Source organism: Glycine max, chromosome 6 (assembly GCF_000004515.6).
Source record: "Glycine max cultivar Williams 82 chromosome 6, Glycine_max_v4.0, whole genome shotgun sequence".
NCBI lineage: Eukaryota > Viridiplantae > Streptophyta > Magnoliopsida > Fabales > Fabaceae > Glycine > Glycine max.
Window position 1 is genome coordinate 45,047,321 of NC_038242.2, and position 18,290 is coordinate 45,065,610.

The 18,290-nt window shown below is 29.8% G+C and overlaps 2 protein-coding genes and 1 non-coding gene across 3 annotated transcripts; 2 read left to right on the top strand and 1 right to left on the bottom strand.

The window, feature by feature from the left end:
- Positions 1 to 606: 606 nt before the first annotated feature.
- TRNAA-AGC (transfer RNA alanine (anticodon AGC)) lies at positions 607 to 679 on the bottom strand. The gene has a single exon. It is a non-coding gene; the product is annotated as a tRNA-Ala (tRNA).
- Positions 680 to 6,560: 5,881 nt separating this feature from the next.
- On the top strand, positions 6,561 to 12,610 carry LOC100788335 (kinesin-like protein KIN-14N). Its single transcript, XM_006582176.4, has 17 exons — positions 6,561 to 6,802; positions 6,888 to 7,198; positions 7,384 to 7,528; positions 7,622 to 7,731; positions 7,831 to 7,950; positions 8,076 to 8,258; positions 9,236 to 9,445; positions 9,532 to 9,606; positions 9,782 to 9,928; positions 10,015 to 10,153; positions 10,260 to 10,369; positions 10,700 to 10,861; positions 10,947 to 11,146; positions 11,449 to 11,530; positions 11,655 to 11,759; positions 11,843 to 11,947; positions 12,273 to 12,610. The coding sequence occupies exons 2-17, from the start codon at positions 6,929 to 6,931 to the stop codon at positions 12,450 to 12,452; spliced, it is 2,343 nt and encodes a 780-aa protein (XP_006582239.1). The 5' UTR covers positions 6,561 to 6,802; positions 6,888 to 6,928; the 3' UTR covers positions 12,453 to 12,610.
- Positions 12,611 to 16,072: 3,462 nt separating this feature from the next.
- On the top strand, positions 16,073 to 17,886 carry LOC100306379 (TRX domain-containing protein). The gene is made up of 3 exons (NM_001250983.2): positions 16,073 to 16,260; positions 16,376 to 16,498; positions 17,422 to 17,886. The coding sequence occupies exons 1-3, from the start codon at positions 16,159 to 16,161 to the stop codon at positions 17,575 to 17,577; spliced, it is 381 nt and encodes a 126-aa protein (NP_001237912.2). The 5' UTR covers positions 16,073 to 16,158; the 3' UTR covers positions 17,578 to 17,886.
- Positions 17,887 to 18,290: the final 404 nt, after the last annotated feature.

Consider the following 18,290-nt stretch of genomic DNA (forward strand, 5'->3'; position numbering starts at 1 on the left):
ATTAGTTCTAATTGGATAAAGTTCTTCATATATATATATTTGTTAGAAAAATAAAATAATAAAAATAAATTTAATTTTTCTTATAGGTTAAATTTAGTTTATGCATAAATTAATTTACATAAATTCTCTCATATTAGTTTCTCCAAAAGTCAATATTAGCCTATGTATAAACTAATGTTAACTAATAAAATAAAATAATTTATTTTTTCTTCTTTCATAAATACTTAAGAAGAAATTTATCTAAACAGGTCTAATAAATAATAAAAAAAAAAGATGACCACTTCTTTAGGGGTATTAAAAAATGCCCATTTCATATAATGATAATGATGTGTAACCTTTAAATGTTATTAGTGAAATCAATAGATCTCAAGAATGTAAAGGAGGATTTTAACGAGATGGGGTAGGCACAAATGGACCTAAAAGACTACTGAAATTGGTGGGATGTGACGGCATAAACTTGCATTGCACAATACTCCATAACATCGCACCCAAAAAGTCAAAACATTCACATAGGCAATTCCACAAACAGGTATAAGACAATCTAGAAATTGTCGAGTTTAAGGAAAAAGATAAATTAGAAACATTATTTAAAAGATAATGCTAAAATGGAGATGCGGGGTATCGATCCCCGTACCTCTCGCATGCTAAGCGAGCGCTCTACCATCTGAGCTACATCCCCTTGCAGCAATTGTGCTGTCCTTTATATTATCTGAAATAAAAAACTATAACGCTTTATTCAGTGCAAGGATATTAACTTGATAAATATATGGAGAGTGTAGTAAGCTTATTTTCAGAAAGAAAATAAAAAAGGTTAATAAATGGTATATCTTTTGTACTAAGCCACAAAAAGGTAACAAATGATATAATTTTACATTTTAGTCTTTTATTATATTGTTGCACCAACTATTTAGGCACATATGTTGATATACAAATTAACTTTTATTTATTCACTTTTTATACAGTAAAAAAACATATTTCGAGTACAAATAGTTTCTTTTAGTTTTCTTCCGGATTTTTATTAAAATAAATTGTTTACCTTAAAAAATAATTTTAAAAAAACATTTATATTAAATTTAAGACTAATTCACATTTAACATTTAATCTTTTTTGGTTTAACCATCTTATTTAAAAAAAAATCATTTTGATCCCTTCAAATGTTTCTATTAGATTAAATTAGCCATTTCATAACTTGAGGAAGTAAAGAAATGTCACAATGGAGATGTTCATTTGATATGTCAACCAAAATTATCATTATAATCGTAAAAAATTGATGAAAAGAGAAATTTGATGTAATAGAAACATTGTATTTATCAAAGGGGATCTCACTCAATTGACTGGACAAGATATATAAATAAACTCTTTAATATCGTGTTTAATTGTACTTTAAAATATTAAAGTAAAACATTTTACACTAACGAAATAAAATAAAATATGATAATGGATTAACCCTATGTTTGATACGCGAAAAATGAAAAGAAGGGAAGCACGAGGGGGAAAAGATCATTGTTGAATGTCACAATATTGTCTTTCTTCCTTGGCTAGTGATTGATCTGTCCTCTTTTCTAAAATCATTATTTTATGAAAAAATCACTAAACAGTTTTATCTTATTTTTTCACCTAGCAACTTCCTCTTTCTCTATTTCTTTTTCCTCTATCAAACAAAGCATAAAGTATATTTTAGTATAACATGATTTTGAATAATTAATTGGGATTTTCAGACTTAGCAAAGAGGATAGTTTTATTTTAAAAAGTCTTAGGAGTCAAGACTATGCCAAGAGACTCAGGACGGTAGATAAATAAAATATTTTTTTTCTGTCACTTACTGTACAAAAGAATGTGTTTGTCTCTGGCGATTATAAACACTTGTAGTGCTTGCTATGTCACAAATAAACATTTGTTTTTATTTTTATTTTATGGTTTTTTTTCTAAAGAACCGAATTTATTTAGGGAAAATATTCTTATTAAATACTCCTTAGTTGTTTACATCTTGAGAGATAAGAAAAACAGAAAAAATAGTGGCTAATTTGATTCTTAACATAAGCATGATAGGAAAAGAGATATAGAGAGAAATTAAAAGTGTTCATGAGATGTTCTTATTTTTAGTTAAGAGAATGTTCAATTGTGCCAAAACGAAAAGAAATAAAAAGAAAGTTTTAAAATTTGATATGAATCTCATACTTTTATATACTTAATTCAAAAATTTTATCTCAATTTCATTTCTTTCCAAATTTTTTTTTATCTTAATCTCATTTATTTCCGCTCTACTGTACCTAGGTTGATATACATGGGTTATACCCTACCAATACTAAAGAGGTAAACCAACTTGTCCTATTAATTTAATTTTGAAAAATGCTAAAATCCATAATAATCTTCCACATGCCTAGCTAGCTATATGCATCTAGTGAAGTCATTCAGAGGCATAAGTATGCAGGCCACAATGCAAATTTTATGCTTTCAACTGCATTGATTACTTTATTCACTTGTCTCATACCACTTTGGAGTTGTTAAAATAAAGAGATCTAGAGAAACTAGCTAACCACATTCAGTTTATCATGTGCAACTCATCTATAAAAAAAACCAAAAAAATCAAATCTGGTTCAATTCCAGAAATTATAGATCCACTAAAAATAATGCTCTACCATCTATAAAGAAATTACTTGAAATTGTGGAATCCCTTGTGATTGGTAGATCGCAACACCTTTGTGTATATAACAACCAAATGATAACCACGACATGTGATTGTGATTGGTAGATCAATCTCTTTGTTGAGCTTCAATATTCATCACACCAATGTCCAAACTGACATATGATTATGCATCTGAATGGAGACCTAGTGAGTTTCTATGTAAGATGAAACTTTTTTTTCTTTACCATTTACCATGATCGGACCAAGGTTCGAACCTATCACATCATGCATATTACTTCAACCTCCCACCACTAAACTGATTATATTGGGTTCCAAACTCTCTGTACATATTTATGCAATAAACATTGCTTGAGAAACTAGCAATCCTAATAAAGGAAATTAAATAGCACAGGCTACTTTTTATTATTATTATTATTATTATTATTATTATTATTATTATTATTATTATTTTTGAATTCAAAAAAAATCTTTTAGTAAGATTTGGTACCCATTTTCAGATTTTTAGAGCAAGATAGAGTAAGTGACCTGCTAGCATAGACTTTGTGCAAAGAAAAGGCTAAAGGGTGTCTGATTGATCCCTTGGAACTTTAGCTGACACTGAATTGCTACCTTTAAAGGGCAAGATCTGAGATCATGTGTGAGATTGTGACAGGAAGAATTTTGAACTTTATTCTACTTAACATGGAAAAAAATGAGGTGAGCACAGTTACTATAGTGCACCAGGCTCAGTTCAAAACTTTATTTGGTGCATGGAGAAGATGAGTAAATTCCATAGGCATAGCTGAAGAAGAAGCCTCATAAAGGGGTCATAGGAAAAGGACACAGAATGTTGCCGAGTACCAAGAAGTAAATGGAGGCACCAACTACTTGTAACATGTGAGGTGGTATGTGACTTGCTTTCACTGTATATTCCAATTCTGCTAAGTTGGCAAAGAAAGTTGTGTACTAACTTTTCTTGGAAAATGAAAGGGAAAATTCTTAGCCCCAATCTAAAGCAACAGAGAAAATATAGTTGTTAAATTCTAAGCAGGTTGGCAAACGTTTTGGATTTGGATGAAGTAATGTTGGATCCTTACACAGGAAGAGGGTTGAATAATGACCATTAATTTATTCTTTTTTTATTGGTGAGGAACATTAAAGTAGAAATCTTGGAGATTTGGGAATAAATTAACTTAATTAAGGGATCTATCTAGTTTTGCGGAACATTTTTGTCTGAATTCACAGATATAACATAATTATGCTTAAAGATTCTTTTACTAAAAATATATGGTTGAAGGTAGCTAGGGAAAGTTTGATTAAAATGAAACATTCAGCAACAGTCGTTTTCAACATAAATGTTGCATTTATATTAATAATATATACTGATAGGAGTGAAATCTTGAGTATAAAGTGAAATAATCATGTGTTATATTTAATGCTTAGATACATCTTACATTATCAAAATTTAATTACTCCTCCTCTTTAATTTTTCCTCAGTGTTAGGTTCTCACCAAGTACAATTTCTCTAATGGGTAAAATAGCAGTACAGCATTAAAAGTAGGAGTTAATTACATGTCTGAAAAAAAATCTCAATTGCATTTACATAAAACCAAAGTAGTTCTAGGGACGCAAGTCATGTTTTAACTATCAACAACTTTTTGATTTTCAACTTTATACAACACTTCAGTCTAGCATTATTATCAATTTTTAATGAAATTCAAATAATATTAAAAGATGTTTGGGGAGTAATGTAGTCTAGCAAATCGTAATTCCAGTTTGTACGAATTGATGTTCCAATTTAAGGAAACAGAGAGTTCAATAATTCGTTCATATTAAAGCATCCATTTCTTATTCTTTAAGGTAACTCGATGCCACCAAACTATCAATTTTTATACATCGCCCTGTTCATCAATAATACTTTTGAATTTCTTAAAGTCTTAATCAGTTGGTATATATAGCTTTGTTCAATCTAAGCCGCATATCATAACACACAATAAACTATGCATAGTCGTCTTGTTAGTTTTAAGTATTTTTTTATACGATTTTATCACTGTGATATGTATGAAACAATGAAAAATATTAATATACGATTTTATCACTGTGCTATGCATGAAACAATGAAAAATATTAAATATTGAATGAGTGTAATTTAATTGATAACTTATATTGAGTATGAGAATTTGGGTTTTATTTTCATATAATATACTCTTTTTTAAAAAAATAATAAATTTTAAATGTGACTAAACATTTACCAAAAATCAGTGTTAATGAGTCTAAAGAATCAAAACTATAAGTTTATAAGCATTATTTAGGAAAAATGCTTTATGTATAGTTTATACGCATTATTTGGGATACTTTATAACTACGCAGCATTTTGTAATTTCTTTTTTATTATTTTAAGTAGATACAACAACTCAAACCTATAATTAGTATCTAAGTTCCATTGAATCTCACGCCTAAGTGATGACTAACTAATATTCCATAATTTGATAGTTATCTTGTCACCAAATTAAATAATTGATGTTTAGGATACTAGTGAATAGAAGTTAGATATATTAGTAAAAGAGTGAAAAACGATAAATTTTCTAGAAAGGTATTTTTTCTTCAATATAATTTTGTCTCCCGTTTTTTCCTATAAACTTTTTGGTATATCATTTCATCTCCCCTGTCTTAGTCAGTGTATAAATCAAAACATCTATTATAATGTTTTTTTAAGAAATATATTATAGTAACGTTGAACATTTAAAAACACAACTTTTCGATTGTTACTATTTACTCTATAAACTATTGAATTTTATAATCAAATTTATCGACATCATGGCATGAGAATAGACAAACTATTGCCCAAGAACTCGGATCTAAGAGTCATATTTTCCAATTTCAATGGTTAAAAGCTTCAAGAATTTTTTATAATGATGAATCTTATGATTGGTACACCTGTCAAGACATAAGGCAATAATGGGAAAGGAGACTATATACTACTTATACATAAGAATCTTACTACACGTGACCCCCATCGCATTTAAGGGTTAGAATTTAATGAATCTACTCAAATTATAATTATTATTTTATAAAACATTGTTATTATCCTTTTAAACTTGTTCACACAACTTCTTGAAGTAACCAACACCTGCATTCTGATACTTATTGACTTATGGTTAATATTCATAATATATGTATTTTGGGATTCTTTAGAAAAAAAAGGTTAGTATTCGCAATTTGTGATTTTGAAAACTCAAAATGAGTGAATCTACCTCAAATTATCATTACTATTATTATAAAATATTCATACTTTTTTATGTTAATCATCTGATTCATTTCATCCAGACACAAAGATTCTGATTAATTTGACATTCGAACAAAAATAAATAAATTTTAATAAAAAATTATTTATATAAATAATAAAACTCGAATAATACTCCAACGAGTTAATTTTAATTTGATCTTAGTATTAGTTACCTGTATGAATCATCACTTAGTTGTTGTTATTATTATACTTTTATTAAACTTTCTCACAACTTCTTGAAATAACAAACACGTGCATTCTGATATATATTGTTAAATTAACTCCTTTGAATATGCAAAACAATAAATTCCCCAAATAACGTTAATATTCACAGTTTGTGATTTAAACGAGTCGTTTTGAAAATTTTAAACTCAAAAAGATTTCTGTAAGCAGGGAATTAGAGTTAATTTGAACGTTCAAAAGAAACAGTGAAATCTAAACTAATTAAAACTCAGTCCCTCACTCACAGTACCAAACAAAGTAGCAAACAGAACATCATGTAATCTATCATCATCGTCTAAAGCAAAACACGTTAAGAAACACATAAAAGTTTCACTTTGTTTTATGATTTTTATTTTTTATTTTTACTTTCTTCTCTCTCACTATTCACCTCTCTCTCTCTCTCTCTCTCCCTCTTCTTTGTGTTTGTGGATCATCCTCATTCATTCATCAATCTTCCTGCCTACTAAAGCAACAGTTTTTTTTTTTTTTATATATTGTTATTTGTTATCTTTCAAAACAATTCATGGCCCCACATTAGTCATAGTCTCTCTCTCTCTCTCTCATATGCTTCTCTAACTAAGTGCTTGTGCTTCAAAATGGTCACCAAAAACCAGAACTGGCCACCATTATCACTCACATCCACACCACCACCTCCTTCAAATTTGAAGGTACCATTTTGTTTTTTTCTCATTTCTATATCCATTTTTCCAATCTCCAGCTCATTTTAAATCATGGGTTGCTCTTGTTCTTCAGTTTCATTGCACCACCATGCTTAAAAATATAGTCTTTTTATCATGTTGAGGATTCAAAATTTTGAGGGTGATGTGCTCTTCCTAGACAACAAAGAGCAAAGAGTTGGAGCAGAAACAATGGTGGGGACTCCAATTAATGGAAGAACCAGGCAAGCTTTCACAGTTGTCAATGGCGGTGGCCACGATCTTTGCCCCAGTAGTACTCCTCCAAGCAATGCTGGATCGGACTATGGTGTCATAGAGTTCACCAGAGAGGATGTGGAGGCATTGCTAAATGAAAAAGCCAAGAGAAAGGACAGATTTAATTATAAGGTTGATTAAAGTTTGGAATTTTAATTAAGGAGTGTGTTGCTTGTTCTGATATTTGGATTTGAGATCAAATTGTTCAAGGTTCATGGCTTAGTGTGTTGTTTGATTTACATCGTACAAGGTGTTGCTTGAATTATTGCTTGATTACTCATATATTAAATTATTAACATCATTCTCTATGCTTTTAGGAACGATGTGAAAATATGATGGATTATATAAAAAGGCTTAAGGTTTGTATCAGATGGTTCCAAGACCTTGAGATGTACTACTCTCTAGAGCAGGAGAAGTTAAAGAATTCACTGGAAATGACCCAGAAAAAATGCATAGAAATTGGTAAGATTAGTTTTCATTTTTTGCTCCCCTTTCAATTATGAAACACTCTTGCTGATTTTGACTATCAAAATGCTTTGAATTGTTTGATCATAGAGTTGCTGCTTAAAATCAAGGAAGAAGAATTAAATTCAATTATCACAGAAATGAGAAGGAATTGCACTTCCTTACAAGAAAAATTGATCAAGGAAGAAATGGAAAAGTCGGTAAGAAAGAATTTTTAGTCAATTGGAAGAAAACAAAAATGGTGAAAGGAAATGTCATATGATGAACTCTAAACTTTTTATTATCTTTGTAAATACAAGGCTGCAGTGGAGTCTCTTGTTAAAGAGAGAGAAGCTAGGCTTGACATTGAGAGGTCACATAGTACTCTGTCAGAGGACCTTGGAAGAGCACAACGAGAGATGCAAAGTGCAAATCAGAAGGTGAAATAAGCACTACAATTCCAATTCAATGAATTTCTTTGATTCTTTCCACTTCTCCTCATATTTTTTCAATCTTTCGTGAATTATGTTAAAAAATAAATGTCTTCATCTGTGAACTTCTGCAGATAGCATCACTCAATGAAATGTATAAGCGGTTACAGGATTACATTACAAGCTTACAACAGTACAATGGAAAACTTCACTCTGAGCTTTCGTCGGTTGAGGATGAACTTAAACGCGTAGAAAAGGAGAAGGTTTCGGTAGTGGAGAACATCACCTTGTTAAGGGGTCAACTTACTGTATCCGTTGTGAGTTTGCTTTCACATGTGAACTGTTTCAATTTTGAACTGAACTAGACTATATACTTAATACTTGCTGTCATAGTAGATACATAAAAAAGCTTTGTGATGAGCACAAAAATATGGAAGCTGCAATTTTTGTGGACATGGATAGATGATTAGAGAGAATCTGATGATTTTTACCCTCTTCGTCATCAACTGGTTTTGAATGAGTGATTTGTGAATAGAGTAATGCTTAAGGAAAATAGTTTATTTTCAAAAGTAGCCTCATGCAATGATAAACCTTCAAATTCAATGATAAAATGGAACATAGAAATTTATCTTTTCCCTAAAACATTATCATTTACAATATTAGAATCTTTGGGACTATCTTTCTATGTTTGCAAGGAAAAAAATCACTCCAGAAGAAAATCTTATACCACTTTGAATCTTTAAGTCCAATGATAGTATCTCTGACTAAGGTTCTATTATTTCTCATAGTGTTTTGAAAGTGGAGGATAAGATATTTTACTAAAATCAAATGTACAAGAATTCAATAACACTTCATATATTAGAGAAATTGGAATATTAGTGAAAATAACAGAGAGTAACAAGATGTTGCTCCTACGGGAACTAATGCTTTTGGTCATTCTGCATTTTTTATAGTGGTGGAAAGTGAAAACTATTTGATCTTAAGGCATAACTGCCCTATAGATCTCATAAGAATCCTTGTTAAGAAGGATCAAAGAACTGAAAGTGCTAATATCCTGCCAAGTTTAGTTGATAGCAAGAGATGCTGTAATATTTTATTTTATATTATTTTTTTATTAATTTTAGGCATAAGTAATTGTTGGTTTTGGATTAAAGATAACTATCTTAATCTTTCAAAAAAAAATTCCGATTACCATAGTTATTGAACTTCATTTCCTGTCTTTTTTGTTCTATCTTTTATTTCTTACTTATCATGCAGCTGGTATATTACCCAGTTTCCTTGGTTCTTTTATTAGTCTTCTCAAGAGGAGGCCATAAAACAGAAGGATGTCTTGGCTACAGAAGTTTCCTCTCTTAGAGGAGAGTTGCAACAAGTAAGAGATGAGCGAGACCGGCAATTATCTCAAGTACAAATTTTAAGTTCTGAATTAGAGAAAGTTAAAGAATCTACAAAACATTCCTCCACTGAATTGGACAGCTTGACGTTTAAAGCTAATGATCTGGAGGTTGGTTTGTATACCCTATTTATTTATAAATATCACATCATTCTGTTATTGTGGAGTCTTGAGAGGATGAGCTTCCTTCCCTCCAGGAAAAATGTTCTCTGAAAGATAATCAAATAAAGGCATTGGAAGAGCAGCTAGCAACTGCAGAGAAGAAACTGCAGGTAAGCGAGATTTTTTTTTTTTTTTAAAGTTGTATACTATTAGGTATAGAACCATTTTATATATTGTTAGATAAAGAATGTGAAATTTTACCTAATAACTTAATCCTTTAGTTGGTCCTTGACATATACATTATGATGATTATTTATCTTATTCATGGATTTTGTTCCTTGTTAGGTGTCTGATATATCTGCATATGAGACAAGGACAGAATATGAGGGACAACAGATATTTGTGAATGAGTTACAAAGACGCTTAGCAGATGCAGAATATAAACTTATAGAAGGGGAGAGGCTGCGGAAAAAATTACATAATACCATTTTGGTAATTCGCTGAACCAAAGTATTTGTTGATAATATTAAAATAATAATAATAAAAATTTGACACCTTAATATTCTTCATATTAACAGGAATTAAAAGGGAACATTCGTGTATTTTGTCGTGTGAGGCCTTTATTAGCTGATGAAAGTTGTAGCACAGAAGGCAGGATTTTCAGTTATCCAACATCAATGGAAACTTCTGGACGAGCCATTGACCTAGCCCAAAATGGTATATCGATTGTGATGACGTATTTGAAACTATTCTTATTTCATTTTCCTTGAATTAGATTATGCTGTAAAAATGTTAACTCATGTTGCTCTTGTTTTATTCTTAGGCCAAAAACATGCTTTTACATTTGATAAAGTTTTTACACCAGAGGCATCACAAGAAGAAGTTTTTGTGGAAATTTCACAGCTTGTGCAAAGTGCTCTTGATGGTTACAAGGTAATTTAAAAGTTCTTCTGTCATCTCTAAAGCACTATTTATTTAAAATCATCAATACATAAGGATCAACCATTTCACACACTATTACTAGTCAATTTTGAAAAAGCAGAATTCTAAAACCCTTTTAATACTAGTCACTTTTATGCTGTATGGTATCTTTGCCCTTCTCTGCTTGCAATTCTTTGGTTCTGACATATTTGTGTTGTAAGACACATGTCTATCTGTTAGATTTGGTGTAGGATGTTGCTTTTCTAGCAACCATGTTTCTAAATCAATATGTAAAACTGTATACATAGATGTATAGCAATATGATGATGTTTTCTTCTTCAGGTTTGCATCTTTGCCTATGGTCAGACAGGGTCAGGGAAGACCTATACAATGATGGGAAGGCCTGGACATCCAGAGGAGAAGGGCTTGATACCTCGTTCATTAGAACAAATATTTCAAACTAAGCAGTCTCAGCAACCTCAGGGCTGGAAATATGAAATGCAGGTAATATAGAGTATTTTTCTTCTGTTTATAAATTTTTAAATATGATGCAGAATTGCTGATAAGGTTTTCCTTGCTTAATTTACAGGTGTCAATGTTGGAAATATACAACGAAACGATCCGTGATCTGATATCTACAACAACACGTGTGGAAAATGGTACTCCTGGAAAACAATATACAATCAAACATGACGTAAATGGAAATACACAAGTTTCTGATCTCACAGTAGTGGATGTTCATAGTGCTAAAGAGGTTGCATTTCTTTTAAATCAAGCTGCAAATAGCAGGTAACTAATTTCTTGTGTTTATTCTATTATATCTTGTAATCTTACAATCTACTAATTATTATTCTCAATAAGATACTGCAAATGAAGTTGCTATTTTATGGCCAACATTATATACCTACACTTCTTGATGCATTTGGAAATTATCATTTCATAGCTTAAGAGAAATGAGCAACTGGTTTAATATAACATAATTTCGATACAACAAAATATTGATTTGTTTTCTCTTAGTAGCCACAACTCTCAACCTTTTTATGTCCAACTCAACTTTATTGATTTATTTTTTTCTTGTTATCTCCTTTTAGATCTGTGGGAAAAACCCAGATGAATGAACAATCATCAAGAAGTCATTTTGTATTCACTCTTCGAATATACGGTGTAAATGAGGTAAAGATTTTCTATTATGACAATGACTAAAACCATGTTCTATATTCAATTTTTAATTTCCATCTCAACCAGTGATAGACACACTGACTTGCGTCACAATGCAACCTATTTGTCTTTCTTCCAGAGCACTGACCAACAAGTACAAGGTGTTCTGAACCTTATTGATCTTGCTGGTAGCGAGCGGCTTTCAAAGAGTGGATCAACTGGGGACCGGTTGAAAGAAACTCAAGTATGTATAAGCATGGCGCTTTTCATTCTCTCTTATTCTTATTTGATTTCAAATAGTTTAAACTCTCTTTCGTTTGTGATCAGGCAATCAACAAAAGTTTATCATCACTGAGTGATGTTATATTTGCCTTAGCCAAGAAGGAGGACCATGTGCCATTCAGAAACTCAAAGCTTACATATCTGCTTCAGGTAATGCATAATTATTCTTTCACATGGCATTCTGAAGATTTTAATTGTCATGCATTATCAGTGTAATTTTTTTTGCACTATCAATCGATCAAAACTAATCAATCATGTATGATACATTTATTGACTTCTATGTTAATTACCTTAAAAATCATTCCAAGACTGATTTCTGATGGGTTGATATATAGTGTAAAAAGTTTCACACTAATAGTACATGACAATTAAACTCGTTTTTGAATTCCACACTATATTGACGATTTCTTTGTTGTTTGCCTTGAATGATTTGAGATGATCTAATAATAATCTCTTGAACATGATGGTTGAACAGCCTTGTCTAGGTGGAGACTCCAAGACACTAATGTTTGTGAACATATCACCTGATCCTTCTTCAGTTGGTGAGTCACTATGCTCACTCAGGTTTGCATCAAGAGTCAATGCTTGTGAGATTGGAACACCTCGGCGTCAAACCAATGGACGTTCAATAGAGTCTCGCTTGAGCTATTTCTAATCTTCAGAAATGTGTATTTGTTTTTTTTAACCATTTGTGGCAATCAAGAGCCTGTGTGAGTACCACAATAAAGTGAAAATGAAAATGAGATTGATTCTAACAGCGGCATATAGCTTGTATAGTGAAGAAAGTTACTAAGCTTGCATTTATAGAACCCATTCTAGTAGTCCAATTATTCTGCTTAACGTTATGTATTTATTTATTTATTTATAACATTTCTCTTATACAAATCTCGGAAAGGGGATTGTTTGTGATAATGGGAGTGGTAAACTAGTTTGATTACAAGCATATCCATAAAAAAAGATTTATTATAATAATTCAAAAGTGAAAGCAGTAAATAATCTCACTTTGAATCACTAAACTGTTTTGATTTTTAGAATTATGATATGAATTATTTTGGTGTCCATTTAAAAATAGAGTCCTGAGTGGTCGCCCATCCTCAGGACGCCTCTACTTCATTAATTAATAATATAAAAATTGACATATTAAAAATTAGAGAAAAAGATCATAAATTAAGAATATTAAAAATTTTACACTTGTCATTTAATTATAATTCATCGTATATGATAAATTTATAAATTTTTATGATAAAGTTGTAAATACACCTAAAGAACACTATTTAAAATTTTTAAATTAAATATGTTAAATAATTCATCGTATGATATGTGATAAGTTTATAAACTTTTATGATAAAATCGTATTAATGATAAATTATTGTTAGAAGATAGTTTTACTATCATTATATCCTAAAAATTCTGATAAAATAATTGCAACAAATACACCTGAAAAACAGCATTTAAAATTTTCCAATTAAGTATGATGAATACGTTAGCTGATAAGGTTAATCATCCTTAGTTGTTTCAGCAGTTAGGGATAAGATTGATTCATGATAATCATGATAAATAATATGCAGACTTAAATACCAACAAGAATGACCTACACATCACAAGAGGGGCAGTCTCACATAATTTAGCTACGTATTTATATAAAATGGGCTACTTGACAATTGTCATTCATATCTCGTAAGAATTTGGAACGTAAAGAAATTGTGACTGTGAAAATGACATGAGATATCCAAATACATATATCCAAAATTCCAAGTTCCCCACAGGAAAGAAATACGTTAAGGTTAAAGATTTTGTTGTCACTTCGTAGCCTACTAAAACTGAAAGACTAGATTCCTTAGCTTATCTTGTTTTTATATTTTTGGGGGATTAATTATATTAGACCTAACCAGCACGTAGGAGACTATAACTTATAAACTTTCCTTGTAATGTAAAAAATTCGAATCAAATGTCTTAACTTCAAGATGACTTATACGCAATTACTTCATCGGTTTATAAACCATGCATGCCATCAGGAATTTTCAGTTTTGAAAGAATTTGCAAAAAAATAAAATCGGTTTTGAAAATAACAAATGCCAGCAGGAGTAAAATTTTACGAGAAATTTTATGATACCCTACTAAATTTTGGGGTTTTGCTTAGTTTTTGAATCAATGGCGGCATAAGTTCTCGTTTAATGAAGCATGCCATTTGTTTTATTATAGCTTCATAAAGTGGGAATTCGTTATGACTTCATTAAATGAGAACTCGTACAACTATTGATCCACAACTCTAAAAATTTACTTTATATATTCATTAATAAATTTACATGTTTTACATTGTAAATGAAATAATTTTTGCTTTTACTTTCTGTAAAAAAAATTTATTGTTTATGACCCCTACAATATTTACCATTACTTGTTTTGATCATTGCTTGTCCTAATGATGGGGAGTAATTAAAAAAAATGCTATATTTTGCGAGAACATGAAAATAGAAGTGGCTATATTTATAGGGAATAAAACAAAAGTTGATACTCCCTCTCAAATGAAACAAAAACAAAATTAACGCATATTTAGGCTAATTAAGTTAATTAATATTATTTAAGTTAAATTATAATTTGGTACCCTATAATTTTAAATCTACGATTTTGGTCCCCTACTTCTAAATCATGATATTAAATTTTTTTTATTTTCCAAAATAGGTAATTTCAGTTCATTTATAAGTTGATCGTTAATTGACCATCTAAAGTCAAACGTTGACTTTGAGGTGATATATTGGTGTGAAACTTATGTATGTTGTTAACATAACATTTATGTAAAAAAAGATTAAATACTGCAAAAAATAATGTATCTTAATAGGAGTTAAAATTGTGGCCATTTAGTCATAGAAAAAATAATAAACCATTAACATATGTTTTGTTTAATTAATTACATTAAAAATATTTAATATATAAATATTTTTAATAATAATTAGAGTAAAAATAATTTGTTTATTAAAATCAATTTACAAAATAATTTATATAATTAATTTACATATTAATTTATGAAATTTAATTATAAGACACTTTTTTTTTATTTTTCATATTAGTTAATCTTTTTTCACATAAACACCATGTCAACATTCTACATAAGCTCTATGGCAATATCAATATATCACATCAATATTGACATTTGACTTTTAATGATCAATTAACAATCAACTGACAGAAAAATAAAATAAAAATTTAAAAACAGGGAACCAAAATCATAGATATAAAATTATTAGAAGATCAAAATTATAATTTAGCTTATTATTTAATTATACTAGTCACATTTTAAAACTATTTTTTTTCAAAAGTACCATTTGTTGAAACTTAAACCAAACATAAAAAAGATTTGTTGGAAATAAGATATCAATTAATTGAAAGGTATTTTAAAATAATATTATTAAATAGGATAAAAGTAATTAAATTTTGTTTATATTTAATTCCACATTTTTTATTTTAGTCTGGAAGTAGTACATTTTTATTTTTTAGGACATAAAACCAAAACTAGCTATTATATTTATAAGGACTAGAGGAAGAGAGGGACTCCCTACCTCTTTAAATTTTTTAAATAATAAAAACTTAGAAGTTACATATAGTTAATAAAAAATGAGAATAAAAGAACTGATAATATAAAAGTAGTGAGAAGTTAATATAACTTTAAAGAAAATTTTAAAATTTAAGAATAAAATTGTCCAATAAAATATCTACACCAAATAAAATAATTCTAATTATTAATAATTATAGATGGAAGACAGGTTACTATATTCACAGGTTCGTTGAGGGGACTAATGAGGATGAGTATTACAATGATATAAAAACTCTATTAAAACTACTATGTTTGTATATATGGATCTTAAAAATATTTAACCCCTATTAATATTGATAATAATATCATCTGTATTTTTTTTTTTTGTGGTTAGCAATGGTAATTGTATGGGCATGACCAATTCTTCACAGCACTAACAAGAGTCAAGAGACCAGAAGTTGCCAATGTTTGCTGTGTTTTTTGCATGTCATCATTACACGAGTCCGGGGCAATCATGACAAATAGCAAGATGTGTTCTTTAATTTGGCAAAATTCTCATATAGTTGTATTTATTTTTGTTATCAATATATAATAAATGTGTTTCTTGTCTAACTGTAATTTTTATTATTAGGCCAAATGAACCTGACCAAAGAATTAGCTAAAACAATGACCCCAACTAGATTAGATTGGTTATATCCTGTATTATATAATTCAATTAGACAAATGTATTATTCAAGAAAAAATCAGCATTTCTTCTACAGTACTGATATTTCCTCCTAGAGTATTATATATACAAATCGACATTTTGAAGAATCAGCTGCAGCAGAAAGCAATGAAAGGTCAACAACAGCTAAAAAAATCTAAGGTGGTGAAAATTGACTCAAGAAAATCATGGGAACACCACATAACTAATGCAACCAATAAAGGCTACCCTGTGAGTATCATTTGTTTACTGGGGATTAATTTAGTTATAAATCTCTGTTTGCATTTCTAATCATTACAGTTGGTTGGTTAAGGTTATTCATAACTCTTTATTCTTCATATTGCAGGTTATGGTTCATTTCTCTGCTTATTGGTGCATGCCTTCAATAGCTATGAATCATTTCTTTCAACAACTGGCCTCCACCTATCAAAATGTTCTCTTTCTGAATGTTGATGTTGATGAGGTCAAGGTAATTTATTTGTATAACCTATGGTGGGGAAGGACATCCTTCTTGGTTTGGTGTTTATATAAAACTATTTAGTCCATATACCACCACATCTCTGTGATTTTCAATTCATCTATTTCTATAGTGCTTCTAATTGGCAGAACATGCAATGCTATCTAATATCCATAAAATCATGTAAAGGGTTGTCCAGAAAATAACATTTCCTAGTTGTTTAATTTTGAATGCATGTATAATATCACTAGAGCTTCTATTTTATTCTTAAGAAAGAAAGAAAAAAGAAAAACACTCTCAGGTTTCAAGCCTGTAACTTATTGATTCTCAAATAAAGTGTGACTTTGCGGATGATATAATAAAGTTACCTATAAATAAATATCATAAATAATATCTTTTGTTATCTTTTGTGAATGGTTTGAAAGGACAAATTCTGTGCATGATTCCTGGGTATATATCACTCATATTTATTATTCTCTTAACCACTTTTTGTTCTACTGCTATGTGCTCATATTTTGTTCTATCTAAGAAGTTGCCTCCAAGTTGGAAATCAAAGCCTTTGTTTTGATGAGTGGAGGAGCTCTGGTGGATAAGACTGTTTACTTTTAGATTCCAAACCCAACTTTGAGGTCATGTGGGCTGTTTTTATGTCACCAAAGACAATATTATTAAGATTATTCCTAATCTAATCTCAATAATAAAAAAAATCATGTAGGTTTCTAGCCTTTTAACTTATAATAATGGCATTATTGGTCATAAGAATAATGAAGTGTGACTTTGCTGATGATATCCATTCGTGACTTATAATAAATTAATAATATATTTTCTTATCCTCTTTTATTGGTTTCAAGAGACAAATTCTGATGCATAATTGTTGAGCATCATCACTTGTATTCATAATTCTCTTAATGCGTGTGTTGTGTGGCTCTATCTAGGAAGTTGCTTCCAAGTTGGAAATTAAAGCAATTCCTACCTTTTGTTTGATGAATGGAGGAGCTCCAGTGGATAAAATTGTGGGTGCAAACCCTGATGAATTAAGGAAAAGGATCAATTGTTTTATTCACCAGAAACATTCACCCAAGTCAGTGTGATGATGCTTGAACGAACACATTGAACAGTTGCCGGAGCTGTAAATATGACCCATTATGTTTATTATCTTAATAAAATAAAGTACTAAATAAAATTGATTCCTTGTATGTCACAAATTCCAAGTGGTTGATCTTTTGTTATTTGTATAAGTTTCGGTGTGTACATGGAATAGTGTCGGTACGAAAGGGCAAGTTGCTGTACAATAAAAGGGTATTTATTGTATTCATTTTCTTCAGAATGCTATTTTATTTTTCTCTTTTTTATATACTTTGTGGTCGTATATATCAAGCTATCAATGCAACTTGATTGCCAAGTCATATTAGTTCAAACCAATTATCAGTTTAAAATTAATTCACACACTTTCGAGGAACATTTGGAAAAGATAAGTAGTTTCAAATTCTAATTGCTCTAAAGCAACTTCTGAAAAGTCGAATTAATTGAATTGAACAGTAAGAACTCAAGTCAGAATTTAATTGCTTGAATCCATTAAATTTATGGTTGAACAATGATGTTAGGGAGAGAAAGACATGACAGAAACAAAACATTTTTCATATAAGAATGAAATAAGCAAAACATAACTAATAGGCCATACAACTAATCAGGAATGTTTGTGTTTGCTAAGTTTAGAATACTTAAATAGATAAAAAAAATATTATTGTATTTGATCATACTATATCCTAGTTTGGTTTAGATTGATTTGAATATAATATTAAAT

What these genes read in the sequence shown, in the direction of transcription:
- LOC100788335 (XM_006582176.4), top strand. Translation starts at nt 6,929, where the DNA reads ATGTTGAGGATTCAAAATTTTGAGGGTGATGTGCTCTTCCTAGACAAC. An exon ending in AGGAAGAAATGGAAAAGTCG is followed by an intron (nt 7,732 to 7,830) that starts GTAAGAAAGAAT and finishes TGTAAATACAAG; the next exon opens with GCTGCAGTGGAGTCTCTTGT. An exon ending in CTGCAGAGAAGAAACTGCAG is followed by an intron (nt 9,607 to 9,781) that starts GTAAGCGAGATT and finishes GTTCCTTGTTAG; the next exon opens with GTGTCTGATATATCTGCATA.
- LOC100306379 (NM_001250983.2), top strand. Translation starts at nt 16,159, where the DNA reads ATGAAAGGTCAACAACAGCTAAAAAAATCTAAGGTGGTGAAAATTGAC. An exon ending in CAACCAATAAAGGCTACCCT is followed by an intron (nt 16,261 to 16,375) that starts GTGAGTATCATT and finishes TTCATATTGCAG; the next exon opens with GTTATGGTTCATTTCTCTGC. An exon ending in TTGATGTTGATGAGGTCAAG is followed by an intron (nt 16,499 to 17,421) that starts GTAATTTATTTG and finishes GGCTCTATCTAG; the next exon opens with GAAGTTGCTTCCAAGTTGGA.